A 20073-nucleotide genomic window follows, 5' to 3' on the forward strand; every position below is an offset into this window, starting at 1 on the left:
ACCTATACCCACCTCCTTACCCAACCTAAAGGGGCCAGCCAACCAAGCTTGGAGTCCAAGCTTGGGCCGGCCAAGCAAAGGGTTGAGCTAACTTGGAAGTGGTCGGCCCTAGCTTGGAGCCCAAGCTTAGTGAACGACCATATAAATAATTAAAAGGATTTTTATTTTAAAATTTTTCCTAATGTGGAAGCCATGATTTAAAAGAGAGTTTAAAAATTAAATATTTTCTTTTATAGTTTTCTACAAAAGATTAAGAGAAGGATTAGATATCTTTCCTTATTTGTAGTTAAAAGGAAGATTTTAATTTTGTAGAAAACTTTCCTTTTTAGAAATCATCCATATATTTTAATAGAGAGATTTTAATTTATAAAATTTCTTTTTATAAACAACCATGAAGGGAAAAATTATTAGAGAAATTTTTATTAAAAATTTTCGGAAACAAATTAAGAAGTTTTAATTCTTGTGTTGTTAAAACTTTCCTTGCTTGGAGCTATGAGGTGGTCGACCATATTGTTTAACAAAAGGAAATTGGTTTTAATCAATTAAAATTTTCCTTTTCATGGCAAAGAAATAAGGAAGGTTTTATTTAGATTTTCCTTATTTGCCAAGACCAAGGATTTTAAAAGAGGGGGTAGGGGTGCCTTCATGAGACACAACTCTATTCTATTTTCCTCCCTCTCTTCCTTGGTGGTGGCCGGCCCTAGACCTTGCTCTTCTCCTCTTCTCTTCTTCTTTAGTGGCCGGTTTCATCCCTCTCTTGGAGCTCTTGTTGGTGGCCGATTCTAGTTAGGAGAAGAAGGAGAAAAAGGAGGCTTTGTTTCTAGCAACCTTTGGAGCTTGGTGGTGGTGGCCGAAACTCTTCATCTCTAGAAGAGGAGCTTGGCTGAAACTTGCAAAGAGGAAGAAGAAGGGTTTGGGTGGTTCTCATCTCGGTAGATCGTTGCCCACACAACGTCTGAGATAAGAAGAGGAATATGGTAGAAGATCAAGAGGTCGTTGCATACAAAGAAAAGTATAACTAGTAATTATTTTCCGCATCATACTAGTTCTTCTTTGTATGAATTCCAAACACAAGAGATATATAATTTTAGGTTTTGAATTTGTGATTCGAGTTTGTGTTTTGTTTTGTTTTTCGATCTTGTGATTCGATTGTTTCTTTTGGTTAAACCTAGAGTTATATAAGGAAATTAAATATTAGATTTCTTTAAAAGTCTTTGTCTAGGAAGTGGTGGTTGCTCCCATATCCAAGAAGGCCTAGTGTCTCGCCATGTTTAACCTGGAAGCCAATTTTAGAAATTAATATTTAATTGAATTTATAACATAGGTGGATTTGGATCAATAATGTTAAGCATCGTTTGCGATCCAAATCTAAACCATTAAGAACAGATAAGTTAAATTTGGAATCAATTATGTTAAGTTCCGTTTGTAATTCTGAATTTAATTTCTAAATAACACAATAGGTCGTTAGGAAAGGTTCGACACTTGTACAAAATTTTGTACAGTGGAACCAATACGATCTTCCTAGACCAACCAATAGTTTGGAAGTCCAAGTGGGTCATGGAGGACCATACACTTGGCACAAAACGATAAGTCCAAATGTGTCAAGATTGACCGGACACTTGGTAACGAAGTCCCAGTAGGTCAAGGTTGACCAGATGCTAGGCATGAGCGAGTCTGATAGGTCATAGTAGACTGGATGTGAGGTTTGGGACCCTAGACGTGAGTTAGTCAAGTTAGGGTTGGTCAATCAATCAGCCAATCAATTGAACCAGAGCCCAATCAATCAGTTGATCGATTGGGAGAGCTTCACGAGAAAGGACAACTCAATCGATCAGCCGATTAATTTAGGTTATGTCAATCGATCAGTTGATCGATTGGAGGCCACTAGCGAGAAGAGCACAGTGTGCTCCCCATTCTATCAGCCGATTGATTAGGATACTCCAATCTATCGGTTGATCGATTGGAGCTTATTTTCTTATGAGATTATGAAGCGGCCTGAATCGATTGATCAATTGATTCAGAGTTTATCTACGAGAGCATAGAGGCACTCTGAATTGATCAATCATATCCCAATCAATTGGGGAGGCTTTGATCAATCGACCGATCGATTTAGAGCGTCTCTGTACTCTTGCAGATAAACCCTGAATCCATCGGTCGATTGATCAAAGCCTCCCCAATCGATTGGTCAATCGATTGGGATATGACTGTTGCACAAGATGTAGGCTTTGGATGGCTGAGATCGTACAGATCTAACCTGACAATCGATTGGGAGCAAGCACAATCGATTGGGAGCCCTAGATCACGGAGTATAAAGACGATAGCAAGGTTCAAATGCCACAGTGCAAATACACGAGTTCTTCTCCGATTCTCACCGCCAATTCTTGAAGATTCTTGGAATAAAGTGTTGTTGTATTTCTAAGTATAAAGAGGCATTTTCAAACAAGAAGAGAGCATCTTTGTTGTAAATCTTGTAAGATTTTTCTTGTATTTCTTCTTGTGTGTATTGAGAGTCTTATATGAGGTTTCTCCACCTCCGGTTGTTCCGAGGAGTTATTTTTTTAATGGAGAGTGTGCTCAGTATGTAGATCTTTGGATTAGTCACCTCTTCTTGAGGTGGATACTAAGTAAATCTACGTGTTAGTATTAGAGAGCTTAAATTTGATTCTATCTGCTGCAAATCAACATTTATAAAGCAAGTGAACGAGCGCGAGAAGCTATTCACCCCCTCCCCCTGGATTAGTTAATTGATTCAGAAGCTCTTTATTGACTTCCTTACAAAATTCAATCGATTAACTGATCGACCAGTGAACACAATCGATCAACCGATCGATTCGGAAACCCTCTATTGTACTTTTGTCGTGATCGGACAATCCCAATTGATTGACTCCTTATGCTAATCGATTGATAAACACTAATCAATCAGCTAATCGATTCTAGACCCCTCTATTTTTAAACCTCGGCATCCTAATCGATTCAACTTTACGCCAATCAATTGGTAAACACCAATTGATTAACTGATCGATTCGGGAAGCTTTTGTTCGCTAATTCATGACTCCCAATCGATTAAGAAACCTTCCCAATCGATTGATATTAGATGAATCTGATTTCTGAACATGATTTTCAACCCTAAAATCGTGCCAGCAATCGTATTCTTTACGAATAATGTGAAAAACTCGATTTATAGGTTAAATCCTAATCTATCCATGCTACATTCAACGAATATACATCAATTTTGCTTATCCATATGGAATCAAATGCAAAATTGATGTATATGTGCCAAGACATTGAAAAATAATCCTTACACCTTAAAAATTGATAATAAGGTAAGTCTAAGCTCTGATACCAATTGTAAGAGTTGCAATACATCATACATGAACTAAAGGATACATTTACAGCAAAATCTACCTATTATCAAACTCTGAAGCATAATAGGAAACTAAAACAATAGTTCATAAATGGCTAACTTGAATCTATCACAAAGGCTATTGCTTCTTATTTATCGTCGGAGTTCCTGCTAGTGCAGAATGGTCTTCTATAGGAGTGGGCAGCACAATCCTTAGTTCTCACTTGATGAGGAAGAGAAGAGGTTGAAGAGGCTCTTGAACATGCCCTAATTATGAGCATCTTCCTTTATATACCAAGCTCATCCTATAGGGACTATCCACCTTAAAGCTCATTAATCATTAACAGCCTATCAATGTTAATGAACTGGGTTTTGGATGTACACATTGAATCCATATCCATTTAATTCAAACCCTCTTTATATGCATTGAAGTATTAGATCACTTAATTGGTCATTTAGTTACTTTAATAATAATTAGTTGTGTGTATTAATCAAGTATAAATTTATCTTATAAAGATTAAGTTCATCACTATAAACTCAATTAGATTTTGTCCATCTATATAGACCTAATCCTACCTAATGAACTTTGGCAGATCATTTAGATATATTAAAACTTTAATTTCCTAAACTCTAGATAGGAGGAGTGTAGTATTTTATATACAATAAATGTATACCCATTCATATTCATATTTAAAAGGAAAAAAATTATATTTCTGACAACAACAAACAAAAAAAGATAATCCACTTGGAAATCAACCTTTATCCGGCTTAGCTGCCAAATCAGCCATTAATCTACTTGTAGAAAACTTGCAAACTTACTTTCTCTGCTTTTCTTATTCTCAATGCTAGAATTTTCTCCTCTTTCTCTTCTTTGCCAAATCAACCATTAACTTGTTGCCAAATCAGTCATTATTCTAGTAGAAAACTTGCAAAGTTCATTTTCCCTACTTTTCTTATTCTCAAACATGATGGGCAATGTTAGAATTTTCTCCTCTTTCTCTTCTTTGCCTTATATTTAAGGTCCAATGCAAGCCTTGCATCTTCGTCTTACTCACGGGCTCAGAAAGAAAGAGAGTTGATGAGGATGGAATCGATGAAGAAGAGGAGTATCCTTGTTCTGCTTGTATTGGCAGCCATGGCGGGCTCATTGAGTGAAAGAGCCAGTGGTGGGAGTATAACGAAGAAGGCTTGGAGAACAGTGAGAAGAGTGAACAAGGAAGGGCCATACTTGGGGCTCGTAGTCCCAAACTCCTTCGAGCTGAATCCTCTTCTCCAGTCCTCCAACTTTGTCCACAGTCCACGTCTCCCTTTCTTGGATCTTGCAGGTGCATGCTTTCCTCTTAAATCAGTAATTCTTCTTTGAATTGTTTATTCAGCTACATCCCCAAGAACACGATTGAAGATGATCCATTATATTCAAGTTTCCCTTTTCAAATTTTGATAGAGTTTGTGTATTAAATTCATGTTGTCGATTCAAGTTTGCTCCTTTTCTCTTTGTTTTAGCAGATAACATCAGTAGAGAAGCCTAATTAATTGATTGTTTTTGTTTCATGTGAATGGAAGGAAGGAGATTTCGATTTGGAACAGTGGGAAAAGAGAAGGTTATTGTGGTGATGACAGGCTTGAGCATGGTATAATTTCCAATTATAATGAAATAATGAAGACTTAATTATACAATACTAATTAACTGTGAGTATAATTACATTCTTTTAATCTAATTGCAGCTTAATGCTGGTATAAGCACCCAGTTGCTTCTGACTCTCTTCGATGTGAAAGGAGTTGTGCATTTTGGAATTGCTGGGAATGCAAACTCTGATCTCCAAATAGGAGATGTAACAATTCCTCGTCGATGGGCTCACACAGGCCTTTGGAATTGGCAGGTGAGATATATCCATCAAGAAATCAATAAAAATTGCTTGAATACTCTGAGTCGACAGAGTCAAGGATGAAGACTAGTCACTGAAAATGACATGAAATAAACAAATTCCAACAAAGTGATTAATGGCTTCACGTAAAAAGATAGACTAGTTAAATATATTTGACTTCATATGATTCAATCATATATGAGAATTACTGGTTTCTAGGAAAATTCCTTGTGCATGCATTGAATTAAGCTTCTTTGGTGTTTTCATAACCTTGACAGAGATATGGAGATGGTCCAAATGATGAACTGGCCCTGGAGGCCACTGGTGACTACACAAGAAGAATTGGGTATCTTAATTTTTCAGATTATGATGCGATCAAAGAAGGAAACTTACTGAACAGCGTTTGGTACCAACCTGAAGAGATTTTCCCAGTGGATGGAATTCCAGAAGTCAGACAGCATGCCTTCTGGGTTTCTGTCAACAAGAACTACTACGCACTCTCCAGGAATCTAGAGGTGATAGTGACGTCGACCGTAAAACTTCGTTATCTTGCAAGCTAATTCTTGACTTGGAAATACTTATTCTGGACAGGGCTTGAAGCTGCCGCAGTGCATCAACAGCACATGCCTGAGGAGGAGGGCGAAAGTGCTGAGGGTAGAGAATGGTTGCAGTGCCAACACATTTGTTGACAATGCAGGATACAGGCAGTTCTTGAGGAATAAGTTCGATGTTACTCCGATAGACATGGAGAGCGCCGCCGTCGCGCTCGTTTGCCGTCAGGTACGCGTGCCTTTCATCGCCTTCAGAGCGCTGTCGGACCTCGCGGGTGGTGGCTCCTCTGAATCCAATGAAGCTGCTGTGTTCAGTTCACTGGCCTCTCAAAATGCTGTGGACGTTGTCATAGAATTCGTCAATCTCTTGCATTGAAGTGCATGGCTCATGAATCATGTGTTATGTGTTAGAAGAAGGAAAAGTAATTGGGCAACAGTAGAGCAATAATTAATCTTCTTGATATTGATGTATCCATGACAAACTTAGTTGAGAGATCTTTTACATTGAGTTAGTTTACTAGTCGTCTGAATAATGGCTTAAAAAATATCAGCAATTTAATCCTTTTTATGAAATGTAAGAGACAAATAATTATTGAATTATCACATGCTATGGAATAAAATGAAAGTCAATTACTATATATATTTTGTATGTGCATGAAATATTGGATTTGTTATAAGATATGTAGTTTCAATATTATCACACTAAATTCTTGGTGCAACTTTTGATGTAAGATAAAGTTCAGAGAGCAATGATTGAAATCAAATAATTTTCAACGTTGTATTGATTATAATTTTATATTCAACCTCAGTGTTTAAACGAGATACTGTAGATTTCTTTTTCAAATTCCAAGAGATATATAAGGTTTCGTTCAGGAAATATTACATATATACTAGTAGAGCATCTGTCTTCAAGAGCGTTTGCCGAATCTGCATCACTATATACATATAAATTATAACGACCACCCTTCTCTCTACTATATTACTCTCTAAGGATGACCGTTACTTAACTACTAACTCTACTTAACCGATAAGATCGAAACCATGAGGAGTCTCTACCGAAAAATTTCGACAGCATCTCCCCTGTACCGGTGACCATAAACTGAAATACATACATAGTATACATCAACCACAGGACGGCTGGAACATATATTAAACACTCACGCAGTTAAATAAGTGTCAAACACCAAAAATACATACTTACTATACTGAATTCATCTTAGCATACTATCTAAAACAATCTCAAATGACATGGAACTCAAAATACAATCTCAATATTTATTAATCACTAAAATGCGGAAAACTCAACATCCCAAGTCTCTCCCATAGTCCTGACATCACATACCATCCGCACCTCCTCCTCGTCTTCCTTTATCTGCAGTAAGAGGAAATACAATCTATAAGCAAAATGCTTAGTAAGCGTTATCTAACTCACAAAAATCTCGATATGCATGTACATATATCTATAACATGAACTAACTGAATGCTTACTGAAGACTACTCATGTTCATCCAATAGTAAAGGAATCAACCAGGATAAAATGCTAAACATGTAAAGCTACTCATGCTCTTCTAATAGCAAAGATCAGTAAGTTAATCTAATTAACATGCTAGCATAAAAGAAAACTAAACTTGCTGATTTAAAACAAAATGAAACTTATTTGTTCTAAACTTATTCTTTTATTCCACTTGCTTACAACTTATACTTTAATACTTTTATACTTATGTGAAACTTATTTTACTTGTTCAAAAACTTATACTTTAATACTTCAAAATAATAATCAACTTCTCTTGGACCCGGTAACTGTACTTGCTATGCGCGCATCCCTAACTAGACCCGAGGTAACTAGTCCCGAATCTAGTAGGGTTTACTAGGTTATCTAAACCTAGGGACGACTATGGGAGCCCAGCCCAAGGACAATTGAGAGTCCAGTATACTAGGTTATCTAAACCTAGGGACGACTATGGGAGCCCAACACAAGGACAACTGAGAGTCTAGTACAGTGCCACTGATAAAAGTAAAATACTTGTTATCTTTTAATACTTCTAATATATAATGTCTCGGCATTTTCTTTAGCACCTTGTGTGCCAAAATCTCTAAAGTCTTGACTTTGGGATCTACTTAAGGCCTTGGCCTTTTTCTTTATTTTCTTTATCTTTCTTATACTTGTTAATACCTCTAATAGGAGGATGTCTCATACAAAACACACTACAACAAAAACATTAAAAGACAACGGTTAAAAACCGTTGTCGTAGGCCCTTTAAAACCGTTGTAATTGGCAGTGTTGTTAAAAGTGGGGGGCTACGACAACGGTTTTAAACCGTTGTCTTTGAATGAAAAGACAACGGTCTTGCAACGGTTTTAAACCGTTGTCTTTGAATGAAAAGACAACGGTTTAAAACCGTTGTTTTTTAGAGCATTTTTTTCCCAATTACAACCGTTTTTGAGGCTACGACAACGATTTTTAACTGTTGTCTTTGAGGGTGATAGACAACAATAATGGTTTTAAGCCGTTGTCTTTTAAATTATTATCTTTTAATACCAATATATCATATTTCAATTTAAATATATAATAAAGAATCATAAGCAAGAAAGAATATTCCCCACATCAATATTATTCAAAATGTTAGTTATACAAGAATTACAATTACAAAAGAAGAAACATATCTCATGTTCAAATAAAATTTATCCCAATACAAATAAATAAATAAACTCTATTTACAATTAATGAACAATATGAAGTTGGTGCCGAAGAAGAACTAACTTGTGAAGGACTCAGTACCAACATCCAAGTAATTAGAACCTTAATTATCTAATCAGGGAGGGGAATATCTGCATGATCCTCTCTGACGGGTGCAACTTCAGATCTACTCATTCCATCAACTTGAAATGAACCACCACTCTCTATGTTAACATGTGAAGAATTCAATAGGTCGACGAATGTTACTTCAGTCTCCTTCCTGAAGGTTAAGTAGATCACAGCAAGAATGTACACTGCCATGAGAGGGAAAACAATGATGTTGATGAGAACGTTAGCAATTGCTGGTAGGCTGCTATCAATGAGCCAACTGACAAAGCTGGTGCTTAAGAAGTAGATGTTGATTGCTACCCGAAGCAAACCAAGAATCCATGACACCACAATGATCTACACATCAAATATATATAGTCATTTACTCTATTAATTATCACTTACAAATATAAATTATCTGAGTAAACTTACATATATTGAACTTTTATGAGGTCCCATTTTTGTTTGACTGCTGCTGAATTTGAGAAGAGATAAGAGTGCAAATGGCAACTCAAATGATAGTACCATCTGCATTACATAAATGAGAATTTTGATACTTGAGAAATGTTGTGTCAAAAATCCTGTTCTCACACTTATATTGCTTCTGAATACTAAGATTATGAAATTTGGAGAAGGAATATCAATAGTACCGATGAGATTATGATGAGTCGTTCGGCTCCTGAGGAACCACTGATGATGGACACGATGAGACTTGGAGTGATTGCGATTGATCGAGTCATGAGATTCCTCAGCCATTTTTTCATCTTCATGTTTAGAAAACCCTTCAAGGGAATTGGGAATTGGGTAAAGACAGATTACGAATATCATACATTAGTTTAATCTTTGTGTTTCCTATCAAATTACCACCTGCATGATGTATTGCCCAGCGTATGTACCAGTTATTGCAGAGCTCTGTCTAGAGGCTAACAATGCAATGGCATAAACAGTTGAACTAGACTTTCCAAGGACATCCTGAAAAAAAATGGAGCAGTGTTGAAATTGACACACTTTTTCTAAAAATGGTGGAAAAGTTAGTCCTTCACAAGATAGTATAAAGGAATGAACAACGAAAGATCAGTAATAAAAATCATCATCTCTGACATGTAATAAAAAAATTATTCTTTTTGACAATCGCATATATAGTTTCAACCTAAAAACTTAGTACGAACAAAAATACATTTTTTTGTTTATATTGACAAAAATACTGCATCATTATTCTATTGATTGACAATAATTCAAGGGGAAATCTAACATGTAAGTATAGTTATATAAAGAAGCTATTGTAAAACTTACTTGAGTCAAATTATTAACTTGGATATTGAACTTTTGAATGACTGCAATAATGTTCCTCTTTAGCACTGTAGTTTCTTCAATAAAGCTACTTGTTATATATCTATTTAAATACACACTTTAAAATTTAAATAATGTTAAATAAGGTCCAATGCATTATAAACAAAAAATTATAACAAGTATGAGGTCAAAAAAATATTGAACAACAGACATAAATCTTAAATGAGTTTCGTATGCTAAATAAACTCCATCAAGAAGCTACTACTTGATTAAAGGATAAAGTTTCTAGTCTTAGTGAAAGTGCGGGCTCAACTTGCAACTTTAATCAACTTATTCAAGCAATAGCGGATACAACTTGATCAAGGGCTTCATGTAATTCCCACTAGTGGGTGATTCTTAATCAACAATTATTATCTCAAAGGAGGGATAAGGGATTCTCAGATAAATCTGTTGTAGCATTGCAGAAACTAAGCTCTGATAGGTCTTGTTTCACCATCAAGTGTATGGAAACAAAATAAAACCATTAGTGTGTTTAAGAAAACAAAGATTTATAATCTACTTATCTGTACAAGCACCCAAGAAGTATGAGCTTCATCAAGACTAATAATCTGTGAATAAAGTAAATACGAGATGGACTAAGATTAAGGACACTTTCAAAGAGAAACAATTATAATGTCAAACAGAGGGGAAAATATAGAATTAAGTATTCAAATTATACAATAACCCAACACAAGTGACACAATAGACTTCTTCCGAGACAATTAAGATATTAACAGACTTATTTTGCACTCATTTTTATCTCAAGAATGTTCCATTAAGAGGGAAAAAGTTAAACTAGATGCAATTATGCAAACTAACCTTTCCATTCAACATTGCAAGTATTTCTTCGATCCGCTCGATCTCTACGACCAGAAAAATGAGAAGCCAATTAGAAATAATCATAAGAAATCTAATACATAAAGGAGTATAAAGGAATCTGACAATGTTTACTCGCATTGGAAGAATAAATTATATCATTGGATTATAGCACCAGAAAAACATGCTAATTACATCAATTTTCAATCTCTAAAGTTAACACAAGGCTGTGCTTACCAACCTGGAACCACATAGTCGAATGAACAAGTCACGTTCTTGCATTAAAGAAAATGTTATCTTTCACATAATCAAATAAAACAGATGCAATGTGTTGACGATTGCTGCTCACGAAACTTAGAAGCAAGGAAAGGCCTAGTCAAAAGAGAGAGCAAGGAGTCACGATCAGAGAGCACCGAACCAGATGAAAGCTTATTGTGCGCATTCTGAAATGCATTTGATATCTTAGGTAGTTCAACCCAGCGGACTGTTCTAGTAGCATTTTCCATTCGCTTGAAAGGATCCTCTATCTGTAAAGTTGAAAGATCATCAACTAGCTATAGACTGCAAGTAATTATTCCAAGAAATTTCAGCAGAAACATCAACAATCTTACAATCAGGGGCAGCGATCTACAAAAACGATGGCTTTTTTGTCGTCCTTCATATGTCGAGATGCTATAATCTGAACCAGAAGTTCTAATATCTGAAAACTGCACATATAGATTAAATATTGATCAATACCCCAACAGCCTCTTTCTATCATAGCCTACTTTATATAAATTCAAGATAAGAAAATCGAGACTTGCTCAGTCTAAAACGCTAAATATTGTACAATTAGGTAACTAGCCATGAATCTAAAAGATCGCACCTTGTCGAAAAAGGACAGCAAAAGTTGAGCAAGAGAGCTTTGGTTTATGATTCTGCTAGATCTGAACCTCTGTATATTTGCGGAACACACATCCTCAAAAGGACTCCCAGAGAAGTTACTCCATCCTGCAGCAACAAAGAGTAGAAAATACACAAACACTAAGGAAAGACCTATATCATAATTATAGACATGCAGGCATGCAAAAAAGACTTAGGAAATAAAAATGTTTCAAGGCTTTAGAAGATATATATCTCGATCAGAAATTCTTTCTTCATTAATTATTGCTCGCAGTAGTGGGAAAATACACATACCCAAAAGGTCAAACTAAAACCTACCAATTTCCTTTCAGCCCAAAATTTATATATTATGGAAGTTATCTTCCCTCTATGCTGATTTGCAACAAATAAACAAAATAATGCAGTCTTCCTATTGCGCGTGAGGAGAAAACTGCTAAGACCAAAAGTAAATATAGAATATTTAAAAGAAAGCTAGAAGAAATAAATAAGCCAAGCAAATTAAGAACAGAAATATCAGATATAAAATGCTCGAAAGCAATTCTTTTTAACATCAAAACATGAAGGGTGAAACCAAACAATCAAGAGCAGAAACACAATATGCAGGAATGTTAAAAACAAGTTTTTTTTCCTCTCATTTTTGAACAGGAAATTGAACAAATGCCCTGAAGGCAAATACTCCAATTTGGAAGTGCTTAGAAACCATCCTTTTACTCAATCTCTTAATGCTTAAACAAAAAACACAGGAACTACAGTAGCGACAGATCTTTCAAGGAAACCTACACCAAAATGAGCTCGAGGAAAGGGGGAACCTTAGCATTCATCCAATTTCCTATTCTTTTCTTCTTCTTTTTTTTTAATTTCAAAAACAAAAAACTTCATTATTAGCAATTTCTTGAAAGCGAAAACAAACTCTTACCCTTCCGTACGCGTTCGCTTCGTGGCCGGCAGCGATGAGGTCGGCGACGTCCTTTTTGAGCCACTGCACCGTGGCCTGTTTCTTACTTCGTATCGGCCCGATCCTCGCCCTTATGTTCTTCGCCGAGTGCTTGCTGCTGCCCAGTCGATCCATCGTGAATATCCACCACCAAGAACAAAAGCTCCAAACTTTACCAAGAAACAGAATTACTTCTTACCATTTGTTGAAAAATTTCCCACCTAGAATTCCACCCAGCATCGTTCTTCTCCCCCTTCTATGCCTCACTCCCCCTGCTCTCTGTTTCACAACTCCTACGGCGAAATGTGAAAGTAATTGATGGCCGGAAGAGTACAGAAAAAGAAGGAAACATATAACGAGGAGATGAAAAAAGGCTACCTGTGCACCCACAGAACAAGCAAAGATGGTAATAGGGTGGCAGTGAGCTGTGAAAGAATTTCTGAAGAAATTAAATGGAGCAGTGGAAGCGGGCGGCAGAAGGGAGGAGGCAGGGCAAAGAAGGGGCGACAGGTTTAGGGCTTGGATCGAGAAGGTAAAGGGGCGGAATACGGCGGCAAAAAATTTCGGGGAGAGGGAAAGAAAAAACGTCGCGGCAAAAAATGGCGAAGGGGGAAAAGCGGCGAAAGAAAGAAACAATGACATTCAACAACACTTAATAGACAACGGTTTTTAAAAACCGTTGTCGTAATCCCAGAAAAAAATGCACATAGACAACAGTTTTAAAAAACTGTTGTCGTAGCCTTTAAAAACCGTTGTCATAGCCCTAAAAAAATATAAATAGACAACGGTTTTTAAAAACCGTTGTCATAAGCCAAAAAAAATTGCTAAAAGACAACGGTTTTTGATAAAACCGTTGTTAAAAGGCAAAAAGACAACCATTTGGTATAAAACCGTTGTCGTTTGAATGTTGTTGAATGAGGTTTTTCTTGTAGTGACAGCACTAAAATGCTTATTAACATTGCACTGAAATGCTTAACAGAATTACATGGAAATACTTAATAAAGCTGTACTGAAATGCTTAACAGAGTTGCATGAAAATACTTAATAAAACTGTACTGAAATGCTCAATAAAACTGTATATTATGCTAATCAAAATTCTGCATATTTAGCTAACAGAAATCTGCATACTGTGCTAACAAAAGTGCACTATAAGCTTAATGAAAATCTGCACTATAAGCTTAATTAAGATCTACACTATAAGCTTACATAAAAATCTACATTATAAGCTTAATAAAAATCTGCACTATAAGCCTACATAAAAATTTGCATACAAGCTTAAACTAAATCTAAAACTTGTTGGAATTAAAACCTACACTGCATGCTTCGTATTAAAAGGACTAAACTAGCTGACTCTAATCATATGCCTCGGCAATTTAAAATGGAAACTAAAACACCAACACCGAAGACTAAACTATCCACAAACCTAATTCGTCAACGATTACCTATCACTATTCGGCAGATAGCCAACAGAGACCATTAAATTGCTACACACTAATTTGGTACATAACCCAAATTAAACGAAACTTAAGTGAATCTACCTATTACTGGTTAAGGATACAAACGGATCTGTGCACAACATATTTATTACACCATCACAAAGCTGCAGAATTCAAAACACATAAGCTATTCTCAATTATTCTCTAACCTCCTTATTCTATGCTTACACTATCTAGCATCATTACTAGATATGAAAAATGAAATCCCAAAGCTCTAGCAATAACACTTGTATCTAATTTCTGCATACATGAATCATATCAATTAAAACTAAATCAATACATTCAAAGAATGAAATTCCAGTACTGTCGATTGAACTAAAATTTACAACACACTCAAGTAGGTCTCAACATACATTGTTCTGCATAGAATTTACAACATATAAAGTCTGTTACAAGTATCAGAAAATTACAAACAAATTCCGAATTGTCAATTTGTTCTTCTAAACCTGGTTTTGCTATCGATAGCCACCAACCAAAATGAAAACTCATTTCAACCATCATTATATGTTTTACCAAAGTCTATTGAAAATCTTAAATCGATATCAAAACAAAACTAACATGAATCCGAAACTACTCTTCTGCAGGTGAGGAAGCACTTACCACGATTCTTGGATTCAAACCGAAGGAGACGAAGGCTTCTAGGGTTCGGGTTTCTTGAAATTGTAGCCTCTTCTTCGTGCTCACGGGTCCTTCTTGACAAGAGGAGCTCGAATTCGAGAAGAGCTCGTGGAAATCCCCTTCGGTCGGCCGCCGGAGACGAAGCTAGGGCTTCGTTCTGTTTTTGCCCGAGAAGAGCCCGACGTCATGCGAGAGAGAAGAAGAAAGGGGAGAGGTTTTGGTTTCGGAAAAATAATCCCTAGGTTCTCCCTTTAATACTTAACTATTTTTGTTAACTAACTTAAATAAATTCGCTACCCTCTTCTAAACAGATCTGGCCGCATGAACACTTGGTCGGACGTGCGTTGCTTAGGACTTGGCTCGTGGGATCGAATCTCGGTTGCAACAATTTTCTTCCTATTATTTCTTGTTATTAACTTCTACTACTTAAATAAAATTCTTCCTTTATTTTTTCATGTAACAACTGCTTGCCCACTTGGTCAGTCGGATCCGCTTAAAGCTTGGTTTGGCCGGAGGTCACGGGTTCGAATCTCGGCTTGGACATTTTTTTTGTTAAAACTTCCTTCGTTTAGTAAAAATACCAAACGACCTCCAAAAATTGCATAAAAATACTATAAAAATCTCTAGAATTTTTCTAAAGCATTTCTAAATATTTTTAATTACTATTAGGACTCCAAATATTAAAATTTGGGGTGTTACAATTCTCCCTACCTTATAAAAAGTTCGTCCTCGAACTTAGAATAATTCTGGATATCTCTGTCTTATACTGTCCTTTACTAGTGGTACTTCTTTGTTTCTTAGTCCCTTAACTTCTCTGTCCATTATCACCTATATCGCATTATACCCATTAGTGGTTCTTGAAAGACTTGTTATAATGTCCCTGGAGACCGTAGGTGCATTATTCACACCAAATGGCATGACTACAAATTCGTAGTGTCCATATCTGGTCCTGGGAACTATTCTGGTTGTATCACTTCCTTTCACTTTCAACTGATGGTTCCTAGAACGCAGGTTTATTTTAGAGAACACTGTTACCCTCTTTAGCTGATCAAATAGATCATCTATTCTGGGAAGAGGGTACTTGTCCTTAACTGTTACTTTGCTCAGCGCTCTAAAATCTATGCACATCCGCATAGACCGTCTTTCTTCTTAACGAACAACTTTGGAGCTCCCCGGGGTGAATGACTAGGGCGGATGAAACCCTTGTCAAGTAGCTCCTGAAATTGTTCTTGTAACTCTTTTAGCTCTGCTAGAGAAATTCGGTACGGAGCTTTTGAAATTGGGTTGGTGTCAGGAACCAATTCAATTTCAAACTCCACTTCTCTGTTGGGAGGTAGTTCAGGTAACTCTTCTGGAAATACTTTTGGATACTCACAGACTACCCGAACGTTTTCTTGCTTGAGTCTTTCTTGTTCTTCTGTACTCGGTCCTCAGTACGAATGTACGGGGAAATTCTCTTCTTGACATCTAGTTATGCATAGAAAAAGGCTTGATATCTTCTCTATCCTTTCTAAACATAGTTATGTATATGAATATAAGAGAAACAAAACTTCTATCTTACTAAAGCGCATATAAGCAATTACTCCATACTGCAAATAATAAAGAAAGCATAAAAGGAAAACTTAAATACTTTCTTACTTGAAGACAGCAAAGATGGTGCTGATGTGTGATGTTGGAGAATAGAAACTGCTCTGATACCAATTGTAACGACCACCCTTCTCCCTACTATACTACTCTCTTAGGATAACCGTTACTTAACTGGTAAGATCGAAACCATGAGGAGTCTCTACCGAAAAATTTTGACAGCATCTCCCCTGTACCAGTAACCATAAACTGAAATACATACATAGTATACATCAGCCACAGGTGGCTGGAACATATATTAAACATCCACGCAGTTAAATAAGTGTCAAACACCAAAAATACATACTTACTATACTGAATTCATCTTAGCATACTATCTAAAATAATCTCAAATGACATGGAACTCAAAATACAATCTCAATATTTATTAATGACTAAAATGTGGAAAACTCAACATCCCAAGTCTCTCCCATAGTCCTGACATCACACACCATCCGCACCTCCTCCTCATCTTCCTTTATCTGCAGTAAGAGGAAATGCAATCTATAAGCAAAATGCTTAGTAAGCGCTATCTAACTCACAAAAATCTCGATATGCATGTACATATATCTATAACATGAACTAACTGAATGCTTACTGAAGACTACTCATGTTCATCTAATAGTAAAGGAATCAACCAGGCTGAAATGCTAAACATGTAAAGCTACTCATGCTCTTCTAATAGCAAAGATCAGTAAGTTAATCTAATTAACATGCTAGCATAAAAGAAAACTAAACTTGCTGATTTAAAACAAAATGAAACTTATTTGTTCTAAACTTATTCTTTTATTCCACTTGCTTACAACTTATGCTTTAATACTTTTATACTTATGTGAAACTTATTTTACTTGTTCAAAAACTTATACTTTAATACTTCAAAATAATAATCAACTTCTCTTGGACCCGGCAACTGTACTTGCTATGCGCGCATCCCTAACTAGACCCGAGTTAGCTAGTCCCGAATCTAGTAGGGTTTACTAGGTTATCTAAACCTATGGATGACTATGGGAGCCCAGCCCAAGGACAATTGAGAGTCCAGCATACTAGGTTATCTAAACCTAGGGACGACTATGGGAGCCCAACACAAGGACAACTGAGAGTCTAGTACAGTGCCACTGATAAAAGTAAAATACTTGTTATCTTTTAATACTTCTAATATATAATGTCTCGGCATTTTCTTTAGCACCTTGTGTGCCAAAATCCCTAAAGTCTTGACTTGGGATCTACTTAAGGCCTTGGCCTTTTTCTTTCTTTTCTTTATCTTTCTTATACTTGTTAATACCTCTAATAGGAGGATGTCTCATACAAAACAGCACTAAAATGCTTATTAACATTGCACTGAAATGCTTAACAGAATTGCATGGAAATACTTAATAAAGCTGTACTGAAATGCTTAACAGAGTTGCATGAAAATACTTAATAAAATTGTACTAAAATGCTCAATAAAACTTCATATTATGCTAATCAAAATTCTGCATATTTCGCTAACAGAAATCTGCATACTATGCTAACAAAACTGCACTATAAGCTTAATGAAAATCTGCACTATAAGCTTACATAAAAATCTACATTATAAGCTTAATAAAAATCTGTACTATAAGCCTACATAAAAATCTGCATACAAACTTAAACTAAATCTAAAACTTGTTGGAATTAAAACCTACACTGCATGCTTCGTATTAAAAGGACTAAACTAGCTGACTCTAAACATATGCCTCGGCAATTTAAAATGGAAACTAAAACACCAACACCGAAGATTAAACTATCCACAAACCTAATTCGTCAACGATTACCTATCACTATTTGGCAGATAGCCAATAGAGACCATTAAATTGCTACACACTAATTTAGTACATAACCCAAATTAAACGAAACTTAAGTGAATCTACCTATTACTGGTTAAGGATACAAACGGATCTGTGCACAACATATTTATTACACCATCACAAAGCTGCAGAATTCAAAACACATAAGCTATTCTCAATTATTCTCTAACCTCCTTATTCTATGCTTACACTATCTAGCATCATTACTAGATATGAAAAATGAAATCCCAAAGCTCTAGCAATAACACTTGTATCTAATTTCTTCATACATGAATCATATCAATTAAAACTAAATCAATACATTCAAAGAATGAAATTCCAGTACTGTCGATTGAACTAAAATTTACAACACACTCAAGTAGGTCTCAATATACATTGTTCTGCATAGAATTTACAACATATAAGTCTGTTACAAGTATCAGAAAATTACAAACAAATTCTGAATTGTCAATTTGTTCTTCTAAACCTAGTTTTGCTATCTATAGCCACCAACCAAAATGAAAACTCATTTCAACCATCATTATATGTTTTACCAAAGTCTATTGAAAATCTTAAATCAATATCAAAACAAAACTAACATGAATCCGAAACTACTCTTCTGCAGGTGAGGAAGCACTTACTGTTGGAGCAATCCCAATGGTCCGCGGGACCATGTGTTTCGGTGTTTGGGCAAAGGGTTTAAGTTAGGTTCACCCTTATATTTGATATGTGTACTTGAGTTGTGCAGGACTGCAGGATACACATGTGACTCAGGTTGATGGCTTCGGGTCCGGTGAAGGATGGAGCATCCGAGGTACCGTGGACAAGGCAGCGAGGACAAGGGCCGATGGAAGCGACTTCGAGGCATACGCGAAGGATGGCATTGGGGACGAGTCGCGGGCTTGTATGCATCCGAGGGACGAGAGCCAAAGGAAGTAGGCTTGAAGGCAAGAGGTCAAAGCTGCAAAGGAAGTGTCAAGAGGTCAAAGTGCATGAGAGATTGTACTCGGAGTAAAATTCTAGTTTTAGGATTTTACTATAGCAATACTGTAGCAGTCGACTGCATGTTTTAGCAGTCGACAGGTGCAGTCGGCTGGCGCAGTCGACTGGGTGCAAACAGAATGGTTCTGTTCGTTCTGTCAGTGTGGAGTAGTCGACTGCTAGTTTTGGCAGTCTACTGGCATCGAGCCGTTGGAATGTAACGGTCGAATTTCCACAGAGGGCAGTCGACTGCATGTTTTGGCAGTCGACTGGCAGGCAGGGTTTTCCAACCCGTGGCCTATATAACCAAGCATTGGAAGCTTGGTTGAGGTTGACGAAATTAAACTTGGTTAAGGTCTAATTAGTAGTCTACAAGTGCTCAAGAGTTTTCCTTGTGTCCAAGAGGTCTTGGTGAGTTTGTGGTGAGGTTTCTCCACCCACAAGGAGGTTTAAGCTAGTCGGAGATCTTCCAGGGAGTAATCCACCGACGGATAGGAATCGTCCACCTTACGGACACGCCGTGGAGTAGGAGCTTTATCTCTGAACCACGTAAATGATCGTGTAGCTTGGTTTGCATTTCTTGTCTTGTATTTTGTTTAGCTTGTTTATTTTTGTATTATTCCGCTGCGCAAGCTAACAACGTAGGAAGCGAACGATTTGGGGGCGCTGTCTATCCAACCCCCCTTCAAGTCGGCCGTCCGATTCCCAACACTTACCACGATTCTTGGATTCAAACCGAAGGAGACGAAGGCTTCTAGGGTTCGAGTTTCTTGAAATCGTAGCCTCTTCTTCGTGCTCACGGGTCCTTCTTGACGAGAGGAGCTCGAATTCGATAAGAGCTCGCGGAAATCCCCTTCGGTCAGCCGCCGGAGACGAAGCTAGGGCTTCGTTCTATTTCTGCCTGAGAAGAGCCCGACGCTGTGCGAGAGAGAAGAAGAAAGGGGAGAGGTTTTGGTTTCGGAAAAATAATCCCTAGGTACTCCCTTTAATACTTAACTATTTTTGTTAACTAACTTAAATAAATTCGCTACCCTCTTCTAAACAG

General features: G+C 36.7%; 3 protein-coding genes across 4 annotated transcripts; 1 reads left to right on the forward strand and 2 right to left on the reverse strand.

Moving 5' to 3' along the window:
- Positions 1-4361: 4361 nt before the first annotated feature.
- Positions 4362-6261, forward strand: LOC121993694 (bark storage protein A-like). The gene is made up of 5 exons (XM_042548042.1): positions 4362-4668; positions 4907-4974; positions 5068-5223; positions 5487-5723; positions 5800-6261. The coding sequence occupies exons 1-5, from the start codon at positions 4422-4424 to the stop codon at positions 6133-6135; spliced, it is 1044 nt and encodes a 347-aa protein (XP_042403976.1). The 5' UTR covers positions 4362-4421; the 3' UTR covers positions 6136-6261.
- Positions 6262-8476: 2215 nt separating this feature from the next.
- LOC121993695 (metal transporter Nramp5-like) lies at positions 8477-9849 on the reverse strand. 2 transcript variants are annotated; one of them, XM_042548044.1, is made up of 4 exons: positions 9838-9849; positions 9195-9516; positions 8977-9072; positions 8477-8901 (listed from the first exon to the last, which is right to left on the reverse strand). In XM_042548044.1, exons 2-4 carry the CDS (start codon positions 9312-9314, stop codon positions 8569-8571), a joined length of 549 nt encoding a protein of 182 aa, XP_042403978.1. In that variant the 5' UTR covers positions 9315-9516; positions 9838-9849; the 3' UTR covers positions 8477-8568. The 2 variants fall into 2 exon arrangements, with proteins under 2 accessions (XP_042403978.1, XP_042403977.1); XM_042548043.1 differs by lacking the exon at positions 9838-9849 and having other exon boundaries at positions 9195-9326; positions 9412-9455.
- Positions 9850-10668: 819 nt separating this feature from the next.
- On the reverse strand, positions 10669-11863 carry LOC121994586 (protein HESO1-like). Its single transcript, XM_042548571.1, has 5 exons — positions 11860-11863; positions 11555-11724; positions 11301-11396; positions 11108-11216; positions 10669-10736 (listed from the first exon to the last, which is right to left on the reverse strand). Exons 1-5 carry the CDS (start codon positions 11861-11863, stop codon positions 10669-10671), a joined length of 447 nt encoding a protein of 148 aa, XP_042404505.1.
- Between the last annotated feature and the right edge of the window lie 8210 nt (positions 11864-20073).

Source organism: Zingiber officinale, chromosome 6A, assembly GCF_018446385.1.
Source record: "Zingiber officinale cultivar Zhangliang chromosome 6A, Zo_v1.1, whole genome shotgun sequence".
Taxonomy (NCBI): Eukaryota; Viridiplantae; Streptophyta; class Magnoliopsida; order Zingiberales; family Zingiberaceae; genus Zingiber; species Zingiber officinale.